Here is a 22,879-nt window from a genome sequence, read left to right as displayed (position 1 = left end):
GGTCAGGGTGTGATTGTGTTTTCTCTGTTTTGGTTTCTTCGGGGCTCGCTAGGTGCCCTGGTTACAGTCCTTGCTGGTTTCCTGATTGTTCCACGTGGAATATGATTCTGGGCGGAGTTTTTTCCTGCAGGTTGTCTCTGGCCGCCGAGGGTGTGTGGTACCTGTGCCCCCGCATATGTGCCCCGGGTGCGCTAAGGGCTGACATTTCGGCTGGTTGCGGTTTTTTCATGTGTCGTGCAGTGGACAGGCCTGCTTTCTGTCCCCAGTTGCAGCTCACGGGGAGCTCGCTCTGTTTCCGGATGTGGCCGGTTTGGTTGGTTGTTGGTGTGGTTTGGTTTCCCAGTGGTGCTGCTGCGTGGTTTAGCCCTGGGTCTTGGTAGTCAGTGGGTTTCTGCCATGCTTGGGTTTTGTTTGCGCTTTTGCCTTGGTATTGGTTGTGGGACTTTGGGTTCTTGCTTCGGCAGCTCATGTTCTGGAGTTGTAACGATACTGTGTGGGTTGGCTTGTCCCCTGCGCTTGGTAGCGCTCTAATTTGGTGTTACTTTTCTTCTTTTCTGGGGTGCTTTGAGTGATCGTGGCGTGTTGTCGGTTTGACATTCGGGGAGTTGTCACTGATATTACTCTTGCGGATTTCTTCCTGTGTTCGGCTTGTTGCGCCTAGTGCTTCGCTATTTGGAGTTACGATTTATTTTGGGGCTGTGCTCCCTGGGGTCGGTATTGGGTGTTGACGCTTTGTCCCATTTTTCTCTGGCAGTGGTTCCGTAGGTTGCTCCCTCGGGCGGAGTCGGAAGGTTTGCCTGTGTGGCTGGCCCGTGGGTCATCGTGGAGTGTGGTGTGTATTTCTTGGTCCCCTTTGGTGGCTCCTGCGACTTGGTCACACTCACGGTAAGGTGTTTGCGACTGGTTGGTGGTGTGGAGGCCGGGATGTCTACAGTGGAGGTGGGTCCCGGAGGTTCCAAATGTGTCTGTGGATAGTGGATTTGTTTTTCGTACCTGGAATGCCCTTTGTACTAACCTTCTAGGCTCTGATGTTTATTCTTATTTCGTTTTCATAGGCTGTGATGACGGAAGTTAACTGCTGTGTCACCTCTCCAAGGAGGTTCGAGATTTGGGCTGTGTTCTCTGTGCATCCAAATAACATTCTTAGTATGTGACGCCGGGTATCTTCACCTGTTCATGTGAATCACCTTCTATTAAAAAAAAAAAAAAAAAAAAAAAGGAGAAAACAGGTGGGTGGCTTTCCCACTGTGCTGCGATCCAGTGGGGTGCGGTTGGCGCATGGCGGGGGGTAATTTTTTTCTTTTCTACTTTGCGGTTGGTGGGATGTTGGTGTGTACCGAGGGGCTGGGCCCGCGAGTGGGTGGCCTTGCTGTCGGCGACCGGTTTTTCCTATCAGTTTTGGGTCTCTTGGTGGCAGCTGCGGGTCGGATTTTTGGTTGCTGCTTTTGAGTCGTTTTGCTCATCCGAGGTTTGCGCTGGCTTTTTTCAGGGCTATGTGGATGGGGCACTTCCTTTCTCCTCATCTGGGACTGGGGTGTCTGTTTTTTGGGTGCCTATTTTGTGCATTTCGCAAAACAGTAAAAAAAAAAAAAATAAAAAATAAAAGGGCCCCTTTTTTGTCCGAGACTGCTTCGGCGATCCAGGTAGCGAATTACTGTTTTTTCGGGTTGTCGTCCTATTGCTTGACGGGGCGGCTGTGGGGCGCCCCCCCCCCCCTTTTTTCTTTTTTGCTCCCCGCCCCCGATTATTCAGTTTCGAGTTTTTTGTCTGTTTTGGGTTTTGCTTATTTTTTTTTGATAGGATGGGGTGTTGTGAGTTTGAGATTCGCCCTCTTTTGTATCGGGGCCGTCGGAGATGGCTTGGTTTCCGGAGAGGGTAGCGCAGCGCGTGGGGCGCTGGCGATCTGCATGTTGCGTTGCTATTTTCGCCCAGTTTGATGTTTTCCATATTTGTTATGTTTTGCGAGCGGTTTTCCGCAAGGTGGTGCGAGCGATGCGGCTCTCTTCGGTGTATGGGCGAGTCTGAGAGATGAGTTCGCACAAGAGTTATTTAAAAAAAAAAAAAAAGATTAATAAATAAAATGAATGAATACAAATTAATATAAGAAATAGGTCCTGGCGGCAGGTACCTCGGTTTTCCTGGAGAGGAAATGTGTTGGGGGGATTTCCTGGAGAGGAAATGTGTTGGGGGGATTTCCTGGAGAGGAACTGTGTTGGGTGTGTTCGGGGGCTGAGGTGGCCCCAGGTGTTGGCTATCCAGTATCTCTTGGGTGGGGGTCGGAGCCCAGTGTAGGGCTAACTGGTCTCCTCCGTGGCGGTAAGAAGACAGTGAAAGCGGGGTCAACCCGGGATAGACCTCCACACAGGACAGTGTGGCAGCACCTCTCGAGTTGGCAAGAAGCCAATCGGTGTCTTTGTTACAGTTAAATTGGTATTTATATAAGCCATTTTATAAATAAAGCTGTGGCCGATCCCCACCCATAAAAAAGTTGAATTGTTGTTGTGTCAGTTATTATTTAATTAATTATTGTAATAAGGGGGAGGGGTAGTTATAGCCTGCTAGGAGCTAATTGGGTCTCAACAGTCTTGGGAAGCACTGAGTTAGAAAACAGATCGTAACTTAGTGTTTCCCAACCCGTGTGCCTACAGCAGGGGCGGATCCAGAGTCGAGTCTCGGGAGGGGCACTATTAGAGTATTTTGTGTTGGCGGCCCAAAAAAAAGGTGTTGCTTACGGAACTTACAATATTATTAAATGTATCATACAGTCCTAACCTTGTTTAAGACTCTTAGGCCATGTTCACATGTCAGAATAATAATCAAATATACCAATTGCCAAAGAATGGGAAAGTGTTAAAGAAGTTTTTACCATTTAAAACTACAGCTTCCAGTATGACCTAAGTAGTGGTGAGGGGATTGTTACGCCGAGCGCTCCGGGTCCCCGCTCCTCCCCGGAGCGCTCGCTACACTCTCCTCACTGCAGCGCTCCGGTCAGATCCACTGACCCGGGGCGCTGCGATACCGCCTCCAGCCGGGATGCGATTCGCGATGCGGGTAGCGCCCGCTCGCGATGCGCACCCCGGCTCCCGTACCTGACTCGCTCCCCGTCGTTCCTGTCCCGGCGCGCGCGGCCCCGCTCCTTAGGGCGCGCGCGCGCCGGGTCTTTGCGATTTAAAGGGCCACTGCGCCGCTGATTGGCGCAGTGGTTCCAATTAGTGTTATCACCTGTGCACTTCCCTATATCACCTCACTTCCCCTGCACTTCCTTGCCGGATCTTGTTGCCATCGTGCCAGTGAAAGCGTTTCCTTGTGTGTTCCTAGCCTGTGTTCCAGACCTCCTGCCGTTGCCCCTGACTACGATCCTTGCTGCCTGCCCCGACCTTCTGCTACGTCCGACCTTGCTTCTGTCTACTCCCTTGTACCGCGCCTATCTTCAGCAGCCAGAGAGGTGAGCCGTTGCTAGTGGATACGACCTGGTCACTACCGCCGCAGCAAGACCATCCCGCTTTGCGGCGGGCTCTGGTGAAAACCAGTAGTGACTTAGAACCGGTCCACTAGCACGGTCCACGCAATCCCTCTCTGGCACAGAGGATCCACCTCCTGCCAGCCGGCATCGTGACAGTAGATCCGGCCATGGATCCCGCTGAAGTTCCTCTGCCAGTTGTCGCTGACCTCACCACGGTGGTCGCCCAGCAGTCACAACAGATAGCGCAACAAGGCCAACAGCTGTCTCAACTGACCGTTATGCTACAGCAGTTACTACCTCAGCTTCAGCAATCATCTCCTCCGCCAGCTCCTGCACCTCCTCCGCAGCGAGTGGCCGCTCCTGGTCTACGCCTATCCTTGCCGGATAAATTTGATGGGGACTCTAAGTTTTGCCGTGGCTTTCTTTCCCAATGCTCCCTGCACTTGGAGATGATGTCGGACCAGTTTCCCACTGAAAGGTCTAAGGTGGCTTTCGTAGTCAGCCTTCTGTCTGGAAAAGCCCTGTCTTGGGCCACACCGCTCTGGGACCGCAATGACCCCGTCACTGCCTCTGTACACTCCTTCTTCTCGGAAATCCGAAGTGTCTTTGAGGAACCTGCCCGAGCCTCTTCTGCTGAGACTGCCCTGTTGAACCTGGTCCAGGGTAATTCTTCCGTTGGCGAGTATGCCGTACAATTCCGTACTCTTGCTTCAGAATTATCCTGGAATAATGAGGCCCTCTGCGCGACCTTTAAAAAAGGCCTATCCAGCAACATTAAAGATGTTCTGGCCGCACGAGAAATCCCTGCTAATCTACATGAACTCATTCACCTAGCCACTCGCATTGACATGCGTTTTTCCGAAAGGCGTCAGGAGCTCCGCCAGGATATGGACTCTGTTCGCACGAGGCGTTTCTTCTCCTCGGCTCCTCTCTCCTCTGGTCCCCTGCAATCCGTTCCTGTGCCTCCCGCCGTGGAGGCTATGCAGGTTGACCGGTCTCGCCTGACACCTCAAGAGAGGACACGACGCCGCATGGAGAACCTCTGCCTGTACTGTGCTAGTACCGAACACTTCCTGAAGGATTGTCCTATCCGTCCTCCCCGCCTGGAAAGACGTACGCTGACTCCGCACAAAGGTGAGACAGTCCTTGATGTCTACTCTGCTTCTCCACGTCTTACTGTGCCTGTGCGGATGTCTGCCTCTGCCTTCTCCTTTTCTACTATGGCCTTCTTGGACTCCGGATCTGCAGGAAATTTTATTTTGGCCTCTCTCGTCAACAGGTTCAACATCCCAGTGACCAGTCTCGCCAGACCCCTCTACATCAATTGTGTAAACAATGAAAGATTGGACTGTACCATACGTTTCCGCACGGAGCCCCTTCTAATGTGCATCGGATCTCATCACGAGAGGATTGAACTTTTGGTCCTCCCCAATTGCACTTCTGAAATTCTCCTTGGACTTCCCTGGCTTCAACTTCATTCCCCAACCCTGGATTGGTCCACTGGGGAGATCAAGAGTTGGGGGCCCTCTTGTTCCAAGGACTGCCTAAAACCGGTTCCCAGTAACCCTTGCCGTGACTCTGTGGTTCCTCCTGTAACCGGTCTCCCTAAGGCCTATATGGACTTTGCGGATGTTTTTTGCAAAAAACAAGCTGAGACTCTACCTCCTCACAGGCCTTATGATTGTCCTATCGACCTCCTCCCGGGCACTACTCCACCCCGGGGCAGAATTTATCCTCTATCCGCCCCAGAGACTCTTGCCATGTCTGAATACGTCCAGGAAAATTTAAAAAAGGGCTTTATCCGTAAATCCTCCTCTCCTGCCGGAGCCGGATTTTTCTTTGTGTCCAAAAAAGATGGCTCCCTACGTCCTTGCATTGACTACCGCGGTCTTAATAAAATCACGGTTAAGAACCGCTACCCCCTACCCCTCATCTCTGAACTCTTTGATCGCCTCCAAGGTGCCCACATCTTTACTAAACTGGACTTAAGAGGTGCTTATAATCTCATCCGCATCAGAGAGGGGGATGAATGGAAAACGGCATTTAACACCAGAGATGGACACTTTGAGTATCTGGTCATGCCCTTTGGCCTGTGCAACGCCCCTGCCGTCTTCCAAGACTGTTAATGAAATTTTTCGTGATCTTTTATACTCCTGTGTTGTTGTATATCTGGACGATATCCTGATTTTTTCTGCCAATCTAGAAGAACACCGCCAGCATGTCCGTATGGTTCTTCAGAGACTTCGTGACAATCAACTCTATGCCAAAATAGAGAAATGTCTGTTTGAATGCCAATCTCTTCCTTTCCTAGGATACTTGGTCTCTGGCCAGGGACTACAAATGGATCCAGACAAACTCTCTGCCGTCTTAGATTGGCCACGCCCCTCCGGACTCCGTGCTATCCAACGCTTTTTGGGGTTCGCCAATTATTACAGGCAATTTATTCCACATTTTTCTACTGTTGTGGCTCCTATCGTGGCTTTAACCAAAAAAAATGCCGATCCCAAGTCTTGGCCTCCTCAAGCGGAAGACGCCTTTAAACGGCTCAAGTCTGCCTTTTCTTCGGCTCCCGTGCTCTCCAGACCTGACCCTTCCAAACCCTTCCTATTGGAGGTTGATGCCTCCTCAGTGGGAGCTGGAGCTGTCCTTCTACAAAAAAATTCTTCCGGGCATGCTGTTACTTGTGGTTTTTTTTCTAGGACCTTCTCTCCGGCGGAGAGGAACTACTCCATCGGGGATCGAGAGCTTCTAGCCATTAAATTAGCACTTGAGGAATGGAGGCATCTGCTGGAGGGATCAAGATTTCCAGTTATTATTTACACCGATCACAAGAACCTCTCCTACCTCCAGTCTGCCCAACGGCTGAATCCTCGCCAGGCCAGGTGGTCTCTGTTCTTTGCCCGATTTAATTTTGAAATTCACTTTCGGCCTGCCGATAAGAACATTAGGGCCGATGCTCTCTCTCGTTCCTCGGATGCTTCTGAAGTTGAACTCTCTCCGCAACACATCATTCCTCCTGACTGCCTGATTTCCACTTCTCCAGCCTCCATCAGGCAAACTCCTCCAGGAAAGACCTTTGTTTCTCCACGCCAACGCCTCGGAATCCTCAAATGGGGTCACTCCTCCCATCTCGCAGGTCATGCGGGCATCAAGAAATCTGTGCAACTCATCTCTCGCTTCTATTGGTGGCCGACTCTGGAGACGGATGTTGTGGACTTTGTGCGAGCCTGCACTATCTGTGCCCGGGATAAGACTCCTCGCCAGAAGCCCGCTGGTTTTCTTCATCCTCTGCCTGTCCCCGAACAGCCTTGGTCTCTGATTGGTATGGATTTTATTACTGATTTACCCCCTTCCCGTGGCAACACTGTTATTTGGGTGGTCGTTGATCGATTCTCCAAAATGGCACATTTCATCCCTCTTCCTGGTCTTCCTTCAGCGCCTCAGTTGGCTAAACAATTTTTTATACACATTTTTCGTCTTCACGGGTTGCCTACGCAGATCGTCTCGGATAGAGGCGTCCAATTCGTGTCTAAATTCTGGAGGGCTCTCTGTAAACAACTCAAGATTAAATTAAATTTTTCTTCTGCATATCATCCTCAATCCAATGGACAAGTAGAAAGAATTAACCAGGTCTTGGGTGATTATTTACGACATTTTGTTTCCTCCCGCCAGGATGACTGGGCAGATCTTCTTCCATGGGCCGAATTCTCATATAACTTCAGAGTCTCTGAATCTTCCTCCAAATCCCCATTTTTCGTGGTGTACGGCCGTCACCCTCTTCCCCCCCTCCCTACCCCCTTGCCCTCTGGTCTGCCCGCTGTGGATGAAATTTCTCGTGACCTTTCCATCATATGGAGAGAGACCCAAAATTCTCTCTTACAGGCTTCATCACGCATGAAGAAGTTCGCGGATAAGAAAAGAAGAGCTCCTCCCATTTTTTCCCCTGGAGACAAGGTATGGCTCTCCGCTAAATATGTCCGCTTCCGTGTCCCTAGCTACAAGTTGGGACCACGCTATCTTGGTCCTTTCAAAATTTTGTGCCAGATTAATCCTGTCTCTTACAAACTTCTTCTTCCTCCTTCTCTTCGTATTCCTAATGCCTTTCACGTTTCTCTTCTTAAACCACTTATCATCAACCGTTTCTCTCCCAAATCTGTTCCTCCCACTCCTGTTTCTGGCTCCTCGGACATCTTCTCCGTCAAAGAGATTCTGGCATCCAAAAAGGTCAGAGGGAAAACCTTTTTTTTAGTGGATTGGGAGGGTTGTGGTCCTGAAGAGAGATCCTGGGAACCTGAGGACAACATCCTAGACAAAAGTCTGCTCCTCAGGTTCTCAGGCTCTAAGAAGAGGGGGAGACCCAAGGGGGGGGGGGGTACTGTTACGCCGAGCGCTCCGGGTCCCCGCTCCTCCCCGGAGCGCTCGCTACACTCTCCTCACTGCAGCGCTCCGGTCAGATCCACTGACCCGGGGCGCTGCGATACCGCCTCCAGCCGGGATGCGATTCGCGATGCGGGTAGCGCCCGCTCGCGATGCGCACCCCGGCTCCCGTACCTGACTCGCTCCCCGTCGGTCCTGTCCCGGCGCGCGCGGCCCCGCTCCTTAGGGCGCGCGCGCGCCGGGTCTTTGCGATTTAAAGGGCCACTGCGCCGCTGATTGGCGCAGGGGTTCCAATTAGTGTTATCACCTGTGCACTTCCCTATATCACCTCACTTCCCCTGCACTTCCTTGCCGGATCTTGTTGCCATCGTGCCAGTGAAAGCGTTTCCTTGTGTGTTCCTAGCCTGTGTTCCAGACCTCCTGCCGTTGCCCCTGACTACGATCCTTGCTGCCTGCCCCGACCTTCTGCTACGTCCGACCTTGCTTCTGTCTACTCCCTTGTACCGCGCCTATCTTCAGCAGCCAGAGAGGTGAGCCGTTGCTAGTGGATACGACCTGGTCACTACCGCCGCAGCAAGACCATCCCGCTTTGCGGCGGGCTCTGGTGAAAACCAGTAGTGACTTAGAACCGGTCCACTAGCACGGTCCACGCAATCCCTCTCTGGCACAGAGGATCCACCTCCTGCCAGCCGGCATCGTGACAGGGATGCTGGGAGTTGTTGTTTCACCCATCATTACTGCAGAACTTCTTCAGTGACTACAGCTCTGATGGGACACACACAGGAGGATACAGAATGATATCAGTGACTACAGGTGACGTCTTCTCTATAGTCTTTCCTTATCTAATTCAGATGTACTTACCACCGGGACTTGTTTCAGCTAAATGTTCACTCTGCAGAACTTGATGCCCAGACGTCTCCTCACTATGTCAGCGGATTCTGATCCTCTATATGAAAACAATAATTATTATAATACTGCCAGACACTGTATTCTTCGAATATAATACTGGCACATACCTTCTGAATATAATTCTGACACATTGTACCTCCTGAATATACAACACACTGTACCCTCTGAATATAATACTATCACACACCGTACCCTCTGAATATAATACTACCACACACTGTACCCTCTGAATATAATACTACCACACACTGTGCCCTCTGAATATAACACTACCACACACTGTGCCCTCTAAATTTAATACTACCGTACACTGTACTCTCTGAATATAATACTACCACACACTGCACTCTCTGAATATAATACTACCACACTGTGCCCTCTAAATGTAATACTACCACACACTGCACTCTCTGAATAGAATACTACCACACACTGCACTCTCTGAATAGAATAATACCACACACTGTGCCCTCTAAATGTAATACTACCACACACTGCACTCTCTGAATAGAATACTACCACACATTGCACTCTCTGAATAGAATACTACCACACACTGTACCCTCTGTATATAATGCTACCACACACTGCACTCTCTGAATATAATACTACCACACACTGCACTCTCTGAATATAACTTGCTGTGCAGTGCACCCTCTGAATAAAATACCCAAATGTATTGTGGCCCATAAAAAAACGTACCACCCCAGAAATTCCTCATAATCTACAATATACTTCTGAAATGCAGAACACTCTGTACCTTCACATATAGTAATAATGCCCCATCTTGTGCCCCTACATATAATAATTATGACCCGTCCTGTTCCCCCCACATAATAATGCCCTGTGCCCCTAACATATATTGCCCCCTGTGCTGTGCCCTTCACATAAAATTCCCCGTTCTTTGCCCCTCACATATAATGCCCCCATCATGCGTCCCTCACATATAATGCCCTCTGTGCTCCTCACATATAATGCCCCCCGTGCTGCTCCCCTCACATATAATGTCCCCCGTGCTGCTCCCCTCACATATAATGTCCCCTGTGCTGTTCCCCTCACAGATAATGCCCCCTGTGCTGTGCCCCTCACATATAATGCCCCCCATGCTGTGCCCCTCACATATAATGCTCCTGTCATATGCCCCACACATATAATGCCCCCTGTGCTGTGCCCTTCACATATAATGCCCCCGTTCTTTGCCCCTCACATATAATGCCCCCATCATGCGCCCCTCACATATAATGCCCCCTGTCCTGTCCAGTCAGGGGGCATTATATGTGAGGGGCACAGCACAGGGGGCATTATATGTGAGGGGCGCATGATGGCGCATTATATATGAGGGGCACAGGATGGGGGCATTATATATGAGGGGCGCATGATGGGGGCATTATTTGTGAGGGGCACAGCACAGGGGGCATTATATGTGTCGGGCACAGCACAGGGGGCATTATATGTGATGGGCACAGAACAAGGGGCATTATAAGTGTGGGGCACAGCACGGGCATTATATGTGAGGGGAACAGCACAGGGGACATTATGTGTGAGGCACAGCACAGGGGGCATTATATGTGTGGGGCACAGCACAGCGGGCATTATATGTGTGGGGCACAGCACAGGGGGAATTATGTGTGGGGCACAGCACAGGGGGCATTACATCATATAATGCCCCCTGTGCTGTGCCCCACACATATAATACCCCCTGTGCTGTGCCCCCCACACATATCATTTATATGTGTGGGCACAGCACAGGGGGCATTATATGTGTGGGGCACAGCACAGGGGGAATTATGTGTGGGGCACAGGGGGCATTATATCATATAATGCCCCCTGTGCTGTGCCCCTCACATATAATGCCCCCTGTGCTGTGCCCACATATATAAATTATATGTGTGGGGGGCACAGCACAGGGGGTATTATATGTGTGGGGCACAGCACAGGGGGTATTATATGTGTGGGGCACAGCACAGGGGGCATTATATCATATAATGCCCCCTGTGCTGTGCCCCACACATATAATGCCCCCTGTGCTGTGCCCCACACATATAATGCCCCATGTGCTGTGCCCACACATATAAATTATATGTGTGGGGGGCACAGCACAGGGGGTATGTGTGGGGCACAGCACAGGGGGTATTATATGTGTGGGGCACAGCACAGGGGGAATTATATGTGAGGGGCACAGCACAGGGGGTATTATATGTGTGGGGCACAGCACAGGGGGAATTATATGTGAGGGGCACAGCACAGGGGGAATTATATGTGAGGGGCACAGCACTGGGGGCCCCCCTGTCATGTGCTCTTAACATATAGTGCCCCCAGTGCTTTGCCCTGCAGCACCTCACATTAAAAATTCCCCTTTCTCTCGACCCCCCCCCCCCCAAGTTTTTAAATCCCCCTCCCCCTCCGATACAGTGCCCTTAACAGTGGCAGATATTCTGTCTCCCAAATCCCCTGGGCCCTGAGCATACTCTTCTTACTTACTGTATGCTGGCTGCGGGGACGGGATTTCCGGGCGCCGGCGCGATGATGTGACGTCATCGCGCCGGCCTGCAGAGGATCGCGTCCCCGCAGCTCAAACGCTGTGCACTCACAGCGTGTGACTGCCTAGGTTAGTGAATGGTGGAGCGGAAGCTTACAGCTTCGGCTCCACCATTCTAGAGGGTGGGGGGCAGCAATCTCGGGGGGGGGGAGGGGGGGGGGGGCAATTGCCCGGTTGCCCCCCCCCCCCCCTGGATCCGCCACTGGCCTACAGCTGTGTTCAGAACTACAACTCTCAGCATGCATGGTCTGTCAGTACATGCTGGGAGTTGAGAGTAGTTTCTAAAATAGAAAAACATCTCATAAAATTGTCCAGGCATGCTGGGTGTTTTACAACAGCTGGAGGCACCCTGTTTGGGAAACACTACCGTATACCGATGCACAGACCTAGTCCTGCTTAAGTGGTGCAGCAAGTCACGCAGGCCGGGATGTAACAAGTTAAACTTTCCTGGCATACAGGTCCAAGCTTTAGGCTATAATCCCCACCATTTTCTGTAACAATAATGGCTGGAACATTAAACTGTGCACAAAAAGCCATTTCCCCATTACATTTATAGGGATTCTACAGGAAATATTGGCTCCTTTTGGGACAGATTTTTGAGCCTTTTTTGGGGCCTTTTCTATCCCAGAAATGGTGATAAAACATAGTGGGAAGATATTGGTATTGTGAAGCAGCCGGCATGGTTCTTAGTTGTGTAATGTGTCCAGTAGGGGGCGAGAGTCACACTGGGGAGATTTATCAAAACCCTTCAAGAGGAAACGTTACCCATAGCAACCAATCAGATCGCTTCTTTCATTGTTACCAAGGCCTCTGCAAAGTGAAAGAAGCCATCTGATTGGTTGCTATGGGCAACTGGGGAACTTTTCCTCTGGACGGGTTTTGATAACTGTGTTTGTGATTACGTTTATACTCTTGGAAAGGACAAAAACGTAACGTTAGACGCTAAAACAGATTCTGCGCTTCACATTACTACAGAATCTTTTTACCATTGACTTACATTATAATACAATAAAATATGGTGTATAAATAATCTGTAATGGGAGAGGTTTATCGGACCCGTGTGGAGGAGGAGGGGATAAGTCGCCCATGAAGACCAATCAGATCGCTACTTTCATTTTTCATAGGCCTTTATAAAGATGGGATATGTGGTCTGACTGGTCGCTGTGGGCGGCTGCTTCACTCTTCCTCTGCACCGGATTTGATGTTCTCTCCCAATGAGTCCATTCTAAAGAAAAATGGTAAATGGCGCCATTAAAACCTGTAGATGACAGCACAACCCGCCCCACAAACAGCCCTGTACATGGAAGATGGCGAAAGTCATAAGGGGCAGAATAGGGGAATTGGAAGAAGATTTATTTGGGGGAAAAAAAAGGTTTCTACTTTTCTAAAAGAAGTGTGATAGTATAAACCAAATGTAAATATGAGTATCGCTGAAATCATATTAAATGACAAAATAAAGAGAACGTGTCAGGTTTACCATGAACTGCACTGTGGAAAAACAAAAAAAAACAAAAGTTGAAAATAAAAAAAATTTCTCTTTAATTCCTACTCCACAAATGACATTTTCTTGGTTTCGCTGGACATTTTATAGTAAAATAGAAGGTGTCATTACAAAGTACAATCAGTTGTGCAAAAAAAACAAGTCTTCTGATGATGACAACTTAGAAGTTGTTATAGACACCAAACAATGAAAACCAATCTGCAGAAGACCATAACATAGAAGTTATCGTAGAGAAACCAGAAGACAACCAGAATGTCAGCGCCTCCGAAAAATGTCTCAGCGTAGATGACTTCATCTTCCACAAGGTACTCGGGAAAGGCAGCTATGGGAAGGTTGTTTTATCTGAACTGAAAGGCAGAAATGAGTTTTTTTGCTATAAAGGCTCTGAAGAAGAGAAGGGTTAAAAAGAAGGAGGCGCCAATGATGGAGAAACGTATTCTTGCATTGGCCTGGGATCACCCATTTCTCACTCGCCTTTATTGCAGCTTTCAGACCAATTCACACCTGTTCTTTGTGATGGAACTGCTGAATGGAGGAGTCCTGCTCGGTCACCTGAATGACCAGAGAAGATTTTATCTGCACAGGGCTACTTTCTATGGAGCGGAAATATCAACCGGCTTACAGTTTTTGCACTCCAAGAACATTATTCATAGGGATCTGAAATTGGAGAACGTAATGTTGGATAAGGACGGCCACATCAAACTCACAGATTTTGGACTGAGCAAAGAGAACATTTCCAACGATAGAAAAGCTAACTCATTCTGTGGGACTCCAGAGTTCATGGCTCCAGAGATATTGCTTAGGCAAAGCTACGCTTTCTCTGTGGACTGGTGGGCCTTCGGCGTTCTTCTCTACAGTATTCTGATAGGAAAGCTGCCATTCCATGGGCGGAACATACATGAGACCTTTGATTTGATCAAAGAAGATACGCCCGACTATCCAAGCTGGATAACTGAGGAATCAAGGGACGTCCTACGACAGCTGCTGGAGAAAGATCCAACCAAAAGATTAGGTGTGACCGAGGATATAAGGCTTCATCCCTATTTTACTGCTATAAACTGGACGGCACTAGAGAGGAGAGAAGTCGAGCCTCCTTTTAAGCCAAAAGTGGAATCTACTAGTGACATCAGCAACTTTGATCCGAAGGTTCTCAACAAGAATGATCCCATCTCCTTCAGTGAGGACCAGAAGGATTCAAAGGACAAAACCGAATTCTGTGGGTTTTCTTTCATTCACCCAAGAATGCAGGAAATAATTGACACAGACGGGGAGAACCACTGAAAAATTGGCTATAAAAGAAAACACCAGACATGACTTATCGGATGTGACTTTATTACCGGATGTGACTTAAACCTGAAAAAAAATAAAAAATTAAAAAAAAAAAAAACATTCTTTTCATTCTTTGTTAAATTTAAAGGGGTACTCTGCTTCTCAGCATTTGGAATAAACTGTTCCGAACGCCGGATCCGGGAGCTTGTGACGTCATAACCCCACCCCCTCAATGCAAGTCTGTGGAAGGGGGCGATGGGCGTACATTTTTTTTTTTCAATTTAGACTGGCGATTCTGAGTCATTCGGGTCACATGTGACCCGATGACCCGGAAAAGGAGGATGACCAGTGGTGTAATATACATCACCAATCATCCTCCGTACTGTCCTGGGAGGTGGCAGTGTTGCCAAACCCCCAGGACAGCTGTGATTGGCCAGTCGTAGTGACCGCACCAATCGCAGGAGTATGGGGAGGGGGGGGGGGGGGGTGAGGAGCTTGTTGCTCTGTTCTGCCCACCATTTTGTGTTCTGGTGATGTGCAGGACGGAACCCCGTGCTTCTTCTCACCCCTCACAGTGTTAAAAGTGCCCCTGGCACCCTTTCTGTGCCCCTTGGCACATTAGATTGCAGGGACAGCTTTAGTTATTTTTTTTTGCACGTGCCATCTATAGGTGTCCGCGGGTCCGCAGCACCTTTAGCTGCCTGACCTGGGCTCTACAGGGTCGCTGCGGTGGTCTGCGCCTGGTGTTTTTTTTTTTGGGGCACAGACCTTTTTTTTGCTAACTGTGTGGCTGATCCTCTTCCGTATAAAAGAGTGGCTGGCCACCGTTAGCTAAAGCCCACCCACCGCTGATCAGTCCCATCAGTGTTTTTTTGTGGTGCTGGCGCTTTTTCAGGGAATATAAGCGTCTTTTCTATTTTCTTTTTTGCACCAGTTAGGCGATCCATGCCACCAGTAGCAGGCCTGTGCTGTGTGGACGGACCGTAACTGTGTGTGCGGCCTGCCCCACCACTGTCAATGATTTATCACTGATAACCGGTTTTATTGGGTTCAGGAGGGTGCTTTTTTTGGGGGGGGTTGGTTTTTTTTTTTATTCAAATTTTTTGTCTGTGTACGTGCCACAAGCCACTGTTCTTGGCTGAGAGGCCGGACCCCCCACTGACTTCTGTGCCCCCTGCCACTACCAAGCGCTAATCAGTGCGCACATCATTGATTAAGTAAACACTTTTTTTTAGTTTAGTTTCATTTTTTATTTTTGTTCACTTAGGTGGTGGGTTAGGGAGGGTTAAGGTAGGGCAGGTAGTCAAGCACCACACTACACGCAGCACATACACCAATAAAGTTTTCCCCCACACATACACACACACCCCTGCCCCCATTAGAGTAGGGAAATAGCTCGCAGGGCGTTTTCAGCGGAGGAGGCATATGTCTTACTTGCCTCCGACACTGAAAGTACCACAGAGGACGAGGAATCTAGTGATGATGAGCCACCAAGGCAGTGGAGACGCCACCATGCGAGGCTGCAAACCTCCTCTGCTCCTGACCCTGTGCCCCATGCTAATATGTGTCCCCCTGGTCAAACCCCCAAGCCAAGTTTACTGGTGCCTTGTCTGCACCACGAGCCCGTGATTCCTGAGTTTGTTGGCGACTCAGGAATCAAGATTGACATCGTTGGGTTCACTGAAATGGACATTTTTAGTTTCAGTGACGACTTTGTCAATCTTATGGTTGAATATAAATCCTATATACACACTGGAACACCAATTTTATACATAAATAGTAAACTTTATTGAGAACATCATTTAATAAAAGCAATTAAAAGGGACAGTATAGCCAGACAAAAAAGGAGTTGGTAAGGCAGGTAATATATTGTTGGTTAGTATAACTGCAGAAGTGCAAAATATGACATAGTTATTCTTAACTATAGAGTAGAGCCACCAGTATAACAATAATTATAAGTTACACATCACAGTCCTATAAAGAATTGCACCACAAAGCAAACCTAACCTAGAAAAGAAGGTCACTGCATATATAGCCTCCAGCGAGTGGTCAGGAGAAAGGGGAAAGACAAGTAATGGTGTGCAATTGGAGCACAGAGTATCAGCATTACCGGAAAACTTCCCCACTCACAAAGCACAGGCTGGAAGACATAGACAGTGTACCTACCTACACAACACCAGTACCCCAACGTCGTTTCGCCGTTTGGCTTCCTCAGGGAGTATCATACTCCCTGAGGAAGCCAAACGGCGAAACGACGTTGGGGTACTGGTGTTGTGTAGGTAGGTACACTGTCTATGTCTTCCAGCCTGTGCTTTGTGAGTGGGGAAGTTTTCCGGTAATGCTGATACTCTGTGCTCCAATTGCACACCATTACTTGTCTTTCCCCTTTCTCCTGACCACTCGCTGGAGGCTATATATGCAGTGACCTTCTTTTCTAGGTTAGGTTTGCTTTGTGGTGCAATTCTTTATAGGACTGTGATGTGTAACTTATAATTATTGTTATACTGGTGGCTCTACTCTATAGTTAAGAATAACTATGTCATATTTTGCACTTCTGCAGTTATACTAACCAACAATATATTACCTGCCTTACCAACTCCTTTTTTGTCTGGCTATACTGTCCCTTTTAATTGCTTTTATTAAATGATGTTCTCAATAAAGTTTACTATTTATGTATAAAATTGGTGTTCCAGTGTGTATATAGGATTTATATTTAGTCATCAACACACTCGACTTTAAATATATTGGTATTATTTTGCCCTTTCTTTGGATTTACTAATCTTATGGTTGAGCAGACGAATTTGTACGCCCAACAGTTCGTCTCCACAAACCTGGGCTACTTTTTAGCTAAGCCTGGTGGCTGGTTCCCAGTAATGTAGCTGAAATGAGAACCTTTTGGGGCCTTGTGCTGCATATGGGCATAGTTAAAAAACCAAAGGTCAGGCAATACTGGATTGTGGACATCCTCTACCAGACCCCGCTCTACAGTATGGCCATGAACCGTCCCCAATTCAAGGCCATTCGGAAATGTTTTCATTATGCTGATAATGTGGCATGTCCCACGTATGACCGCCTGTATAAAATCAGGCCGGTTATCAATCACTTCGGGGCCAAATTTTGGGAGTCCTATGTCCCTGGAAGGGAGGTCTCTATTGATGAGTCTCTCATCAGCTTTAAGGGGAGACTCAGCTTCTGGCAATACATCCCATTTAAGCATTGCAGTATGGCGTGAAGATGTATAAACTTTGCGAGTACCTCTGGGTACACTTGCGTGTTTATGGTGTGTGAGGGACGAGATTCCCGCATTGAACCCCCAGAATGTCCCCCCACTCTGGTTGTTAGGGGGAAAATCATTTGGGGCCTTTTGAACCCATTGCTAGATAAAGGTTACTACATTTTACGTGGACAACTTTTATACTAGTATCCCTCTCTTCACATCCCTCGCCGCCGGGACCGGTCCTCAAGCCAGATTGTATTCTGGGCTACAATCAGTATATGGGGGGGGGGGGGGGGAGCTGATCTTTCTGATTAAGTCCTCAAGACATATAATGCCATGTGAAAAACACAGGCATGGTACAAAAAAGTTGCGGTCTAGATGGTACAGGTTGACATGTACAACTCTTTTGTACTGTCCCAGTATGCTGGCATCACAGGGACATTCCTGCAGTTCCAAGAGGAAGTTCTAAAAGGCCCTAATCTTTGGTGACCACCAAAGAGCGGGGCAGAGCACCTCTGGAACTGGGGTCGCCCAGAAAAAATATAGAGTGTGTCACAAGAGGGGGATATGGAAGGTCAAGAGGGGGATATGGAAGGTCAAGAGGGGGATATGGAAGGACAAGAGGGGGATACGGAAGGACAAGAGGGGGCTACGGAAGGACAAGAGGGGGCTACGGAAGGACAAGAGGGGGATACGGAAGGACAAGAGGGGGCTACGGAAGGACAAGAGGGGGCTACGGAAGGACAAGAGGGGGATACGGAAGGACAAGAGGGGGATATGGAAGGACACCACCACTCAATGTGACACTTGCCCCGGTCATGCGGGCCTCTGCATCAAGGAATGCTTCAGGGAGTATCACACTTCCATGGAGCACTACATTTTTAATCCTTTTCCCTAATTTTAATTCCCCAAAGTTCAACTCCAATAATTTTAAACCCAAACATACCCCCCCCACCCCAAAAAAAAAAAGCAAGTTGCCTCAAATGTGCAGCACTCTCCCCACCTGACACACACATCACATTCCCAGAATGATGATTCAGAGTATAGGGTTTGGGGCGGGCATCATTTATACTTTTGGCTATACTCTGGGTCATCATTCTGGGAATATAATTGGCACATCAGTAGTAAAATTGCAATTTTCATTTTCCCCAAACTACACTTCATCCATTCCTGGAAAATAAATTTAGGGAACACCTGTCTGTTCCAAAATCTCCTTTTCACCCCTATACACCTTCCCTAGGGGGTGCACTGTTTGTAGTATTCTCACATGTGGGTGTTCCTTTCTTGTATTTTCCTCCGAATGTATGTAACTGTTAGGTCCGTAACAAACATCCGCCTCAAATGCGAATAGTTCTCGCTCATGAGCTCTGTCGTATTTCCAGGCGACAATTCGGAGTCACATGTTAGTTGTTCCCAGAAAGATGAAGCAGAGTATAGGCTGAAAATTGCAATTTTCAAAAGCTTCATCCATTCCTGGAAAATAAATTTAGGAAACACCTGTGCGTTAAAAATGTCCTCTATACCCCTATACCCATTCCTCAGGGGGGGGGGGGTACTTTCTGTAATTGGGTCACATGTGGGGGTTTCTTTCTTGTATTTTCCTCCTATTTTCCTGTATGTAACCGTCAGCTACTGATATGTCATAGACCTCAAATACAAACAGACCTCTATGACTTCTGAGCCTTGTTGTGCGCCCGCCCAGCAAATTGTCCAAAATGTGGATGTATTTCCATGGTCAGGAGAAAAAGCCCTCCAAAAATTTGTAACCCAATTTCTCCCATTGCCCCTTGTGAAAATTTAAAAAATTGGGTAACCCCAGAATTTTTGTGTAAAAAACTAATTTCTCAATTTACGGCCCACTGTTCAAAAAACCTGTGAGGTGTAAGTACTCACTGTACCCCTTGTTACCTTCCGTGAGGGGTGTAGTTTAAAAATTGTGGTCACTTGCCGAGTTTCTTTATTTTTTTTATTTAGATTTTATGTCAGATCCTCGGCCTTTGCAGTGCAAATCACCACTTTAGGCCTCAAATCTCATCGGTGCTGTCTCACTCCTAAGCCCTGTTTTGCACCCGCATAGAGCTTTTCCACCTTATATGGGTTATTTCCTTATTCTGGAGAAATTGGGCTACATATTCTGGGGAGCTTTTTTTTTCTCTTACTACTTTTGAAAAAAAAAAAAAACATTTTAATTAACCCCTTAACCTCTTAAGGACCCAGCCATTTTACACCTTAGGACCCGGCCATTTTTTGAACATCTGACCACTGTCACTTTAAACATTAATAACTCTGGAATGCTTTTAGTTATCATTCTGATTCCGAGATTGTTTTTTCGTGACATAGTCTACTTTAACATAGTGGTAAAAAAAATTGTAACTTGCATCCTTTCTTGGTGAAAAATGTGAAAATTTTAGGAAAAATTTGAAAATTTTGCATATTTCTAACTTTGAAGCTCTCTGTTTGTAAGGAAAATGGATATTAAAGATATTTTAATTTTTTTTTCACATATACAATATGTCCACTTTATGTTTGCATCATAAAATTGACACGTTTTTACTTTTGGAAGACACCAGAGGGCTTCAACGGTCAGCAGCAATTTTCCAATTTTTCACAAAATTTCCAAACTCACTATTTTTCAGGGACCAGTTCAGGTTTGAAGTGGATTTGAAGGGTCTTCATATTAGAAATACCACACAAATGACCCCATTATAAAAACTGCACCCCCCAAAGTATACAAAATGATATTCGGTCAGCCTTTTAACCCTTTAGGGGTTTCACAGGAATAGCAGGAAAGTGAAGGAGAAAATTCACAATCTTCATTTTTTACACTCGCATGTTCTTGTAGACCCAATTTTTGAATTTTTACGAGGGGTAAAAGGAGAAAATGTATACTTATATTTGTAGCCCAATTTTTCTCGAATAAGCACATACCTCATATGTCTATGTAAAGTGTTCGGCGGACGCAGTAGAGGGCTCAGAACCGAAGGAGTGACAAGGGGATTTTGGAGAGTACGTTATTCTGAAATGGTTTTTGGGGGGCATGTTGCATTTAGGAAGCCCCTATGGTGCCAGAACAGCAAAAAAAAAAACACATGCCATACCATTTTGGAAACTATACCCCTTGAGGAACGTAACAAGGATTTAAGTGAGCCTTAATACCCCACATGTGTTTCACGACTTTTGCATATGTAAAAAAATTAAATAAAATTTAACTAAAATGTGTGTTTCCCCCCAAATTTCAAATTTTTTGCAAGGGTTAATAGCAGAAAATACCCCCCAAAATTTGTAACCCCATTTCTTCTGAGTATGGAGGTACCCCATAAGTTGACCTAAAGTGCACTACAGGCGAACTACAATGCTCAGAAGAGAAGGAGTCAGATTTGGCTTTTTGAGAGCAAATTTTGCTCGGGGGCATGTCGCATTTAGGAAGCCCCTATGGTGCCAGAACAGCAAAAAATACCCACATGGCATACCATTTTGGAAACTAGACCCCTTGAGGAACGTAACAAGGAATTAAGTGAGCCTTAATACCCCACACGGGTTTCACGACTTTTGCATACGTTAAAAAAAAATAAATTCATTAAAATGGGTGTTTCCCCCCCAAATTTCACATTTTTGCAAGGGTTAATAGCAAAAAATACCCCCCAAAATCTGAAACCCCATCTCTTCTGAGTATGGAGGTACCCCATAAGTTGACCTGAAGTGCACTACGAGCGAACTACAATGCTCAGAAGAGAAGGAGTCATATTTGGCTTTTTGAGAGCACATTTTGCTCGGGGGGGCATGTCGCATTTAGGAAGCCCCTATGGTGCCAGGACAGCAAAATAACCCCCACATTGCATACCATTTTGGAAACTAGACCCCTTGAGGAACGTAACAAGGGGTACAGTGAGTATTTACCCCCCACTGGTGTGTGTCAGATCTTTGGAACAGTGGTCTGTACAACATTTTTAATTTGCACAGCCCACTGTTCCAAAGATCTGTCAGACACTAGTGGGGTGTAAATTCTCACTGCACCCCTCATTACATTCCGTGAGGGGTGTAGTTTCCAAAATGGGGTCACATGTGCTTTTTTTTTTTTTTTTTGCGTTTGTCAAAACCGCTGTAACAATCAGCCACCCCTGTGCAAATCACCTCAAATGTACATGGCGCACTCTCCCTTCTGGGCCTTGTTGTGCGCCCCCAGAGCACTTTGCGCCCACATATGGGGTATCTCCGTACTCGGGAGAAATTGCGTTACAAATTTTGGGGGGCTTTTTTCCCTTTTACCTCTTATGAAAATGTGAAGTTGGGGTCTACACCAGCATGTTAGTGTAAAATAATATATTTTTTACACTAACATGCTGGTGTTGCCCTATACTTTTCATTTTGACAAGGGGTGAAAGGAGAAAAAGCCCCCCAAAATTTGTTAGGCACTTTCTCCCGAGTACGGCGATACCCCATATGTGACCCTAAACTGTTGCCTTGAAATACGACAGGGCTCCAAAGTGAGAGCGCCATGCGCATTTGAGGCCTAAATTAGGGATTTGCATAGGGGTGGACATAGGGGTATTCTACGCCAGTGATTCCCAAACAGGGTGCCTCCAGCTGTTGCAAAACTCCCAGCATGCTTGGACAGTCAACGGCTGTCCAGCAATATTGGGAGTTGTTGTTTTGCAACAGCTGGAGGCTCCATTTTGGAAACAGTGGCGTACCAGACGTTTTTCATTTTTATTGGGGAGGGGGGCTGTGTAGGGGTATGTGTATATGTAGTGTTTTTTACTTTTTATTTTATTTTGTGTTAGTGTAGTGGTGTGTAGTGTTTTTAGGGTACAGTCACACGGGCGGGGGGTTACAGCGAGTTTGAGCTGCCGCGCAAAATTTGCTGCATCGCAAACTTGCAGCCTGATACTCACTGTAAGCCCCTGCCCATGTCAATGTACCCTGTACATTCACAGAGGGGGGACCTCCAGCTGTTGCAAAACTACAACTCCCAGCATGCACAGTCTATCAGTGCATGCTGGTAGTTATAGTTTTGCAACAGCTGGAGGCACACGGGTTGGGAAACACTGAGTTAGGAAACAGACAATGTTTCCCAACCAGTGTGCCTCCAGTTGTTGCAAAACCACAACTCCCAAACATTCTCAGGCATGCTGGGAGTAGTAGTTGGCAACATCTTTAGAGCCAGATGTTGCCGAACTACAACTCCCAGCATGCTTGGAGTTGTAATTTTGCAACATCTGGAGGACTACAGTTTGCAGACCACTAATACAGTGGTTCCCAATCTGTGCCCTTCCAGATGTTGCAAAACTACAACTCCCAGTATGCCCTTACTGTCCAGGCATGCTGGGAGTTGTAGTTCTGCAACATCTGAAGGGCCAGATGTTACAGAACTACAACTCCCAGCATGCCTGGACAGTAAGGGCATGCTGAGGATGTGTAGTTTTGCAACATCTGGAAGGGCACAGTGGTCTCCAAACTGTGGACCTCCAGATGTTGCAAAACTGCAACTCCCAGCATGCCCAGACGCCAAGGGCTGTCTGGGCATGCTGGGAGTTGTAGTTTACAGGGTTCCATTACAGCAATGCATGTCGCTTTAATTAATGATATATTTTTATAGTTCGGACA

At 47.4% G+C, this 22,879-nt stretch overlaps 2 protein-coding genes across 2 annotated transcripts in view; both read left to right on the top strand.

The window, feature by feature from the left end:
* Positions 1 to 22,879, top strand: part of LOC130298104 (oocyte zinc finger protein XlCOF7.1-like) — a 236,160-nt gene that overhangs the window by 146,482 nt on the left and 66,799 nt on the right. The window lies entirely within an intron of this gene.
* On the top strand, positions 13,018 to 14,139 carry LOC130298414 (protein kinase C delta type-like). Its single transcript, XM_056551333.1, has one exon. The coding sequence runs from the start codon at positions 13,150 to 13,152 to the stop codon at positions 14,068 to 14,070; it is 921 nt and encodes a 306-aa protein (XP_056407308.1). The 5' UTR covers positions 13,018 to 13,149; the 3' UTR covers positions 14,071 to 14,139.

This window comes from Hyla sarda, chromosome 1, assembly GCF_029499605.1.
Source record: "Hyla sarda isolate aHylSar1 chromosome 1, aHylSar1.hap1, whole genome shotgun sequence".
Classification (NCBI taxonomy): Eukaryota; Metazoa; Chordata; class Amphibia; order Anura; family Hylidae; genus Hyla; species Hyla sarda.
This window is presented reverse-complemented; position numbering and strand designations above follow the sequence as displayed.

Bases quoted from the DNA above. Each gene is read 5' to 3' on its own strand.
- LOC130298414 (XM_056551333.1), top strand. From the start codon at position 13,150: ATGAGTTTTTTTGCTATAAAGGCTCTGAAGAAGAGAAGGGTTAAAAAG.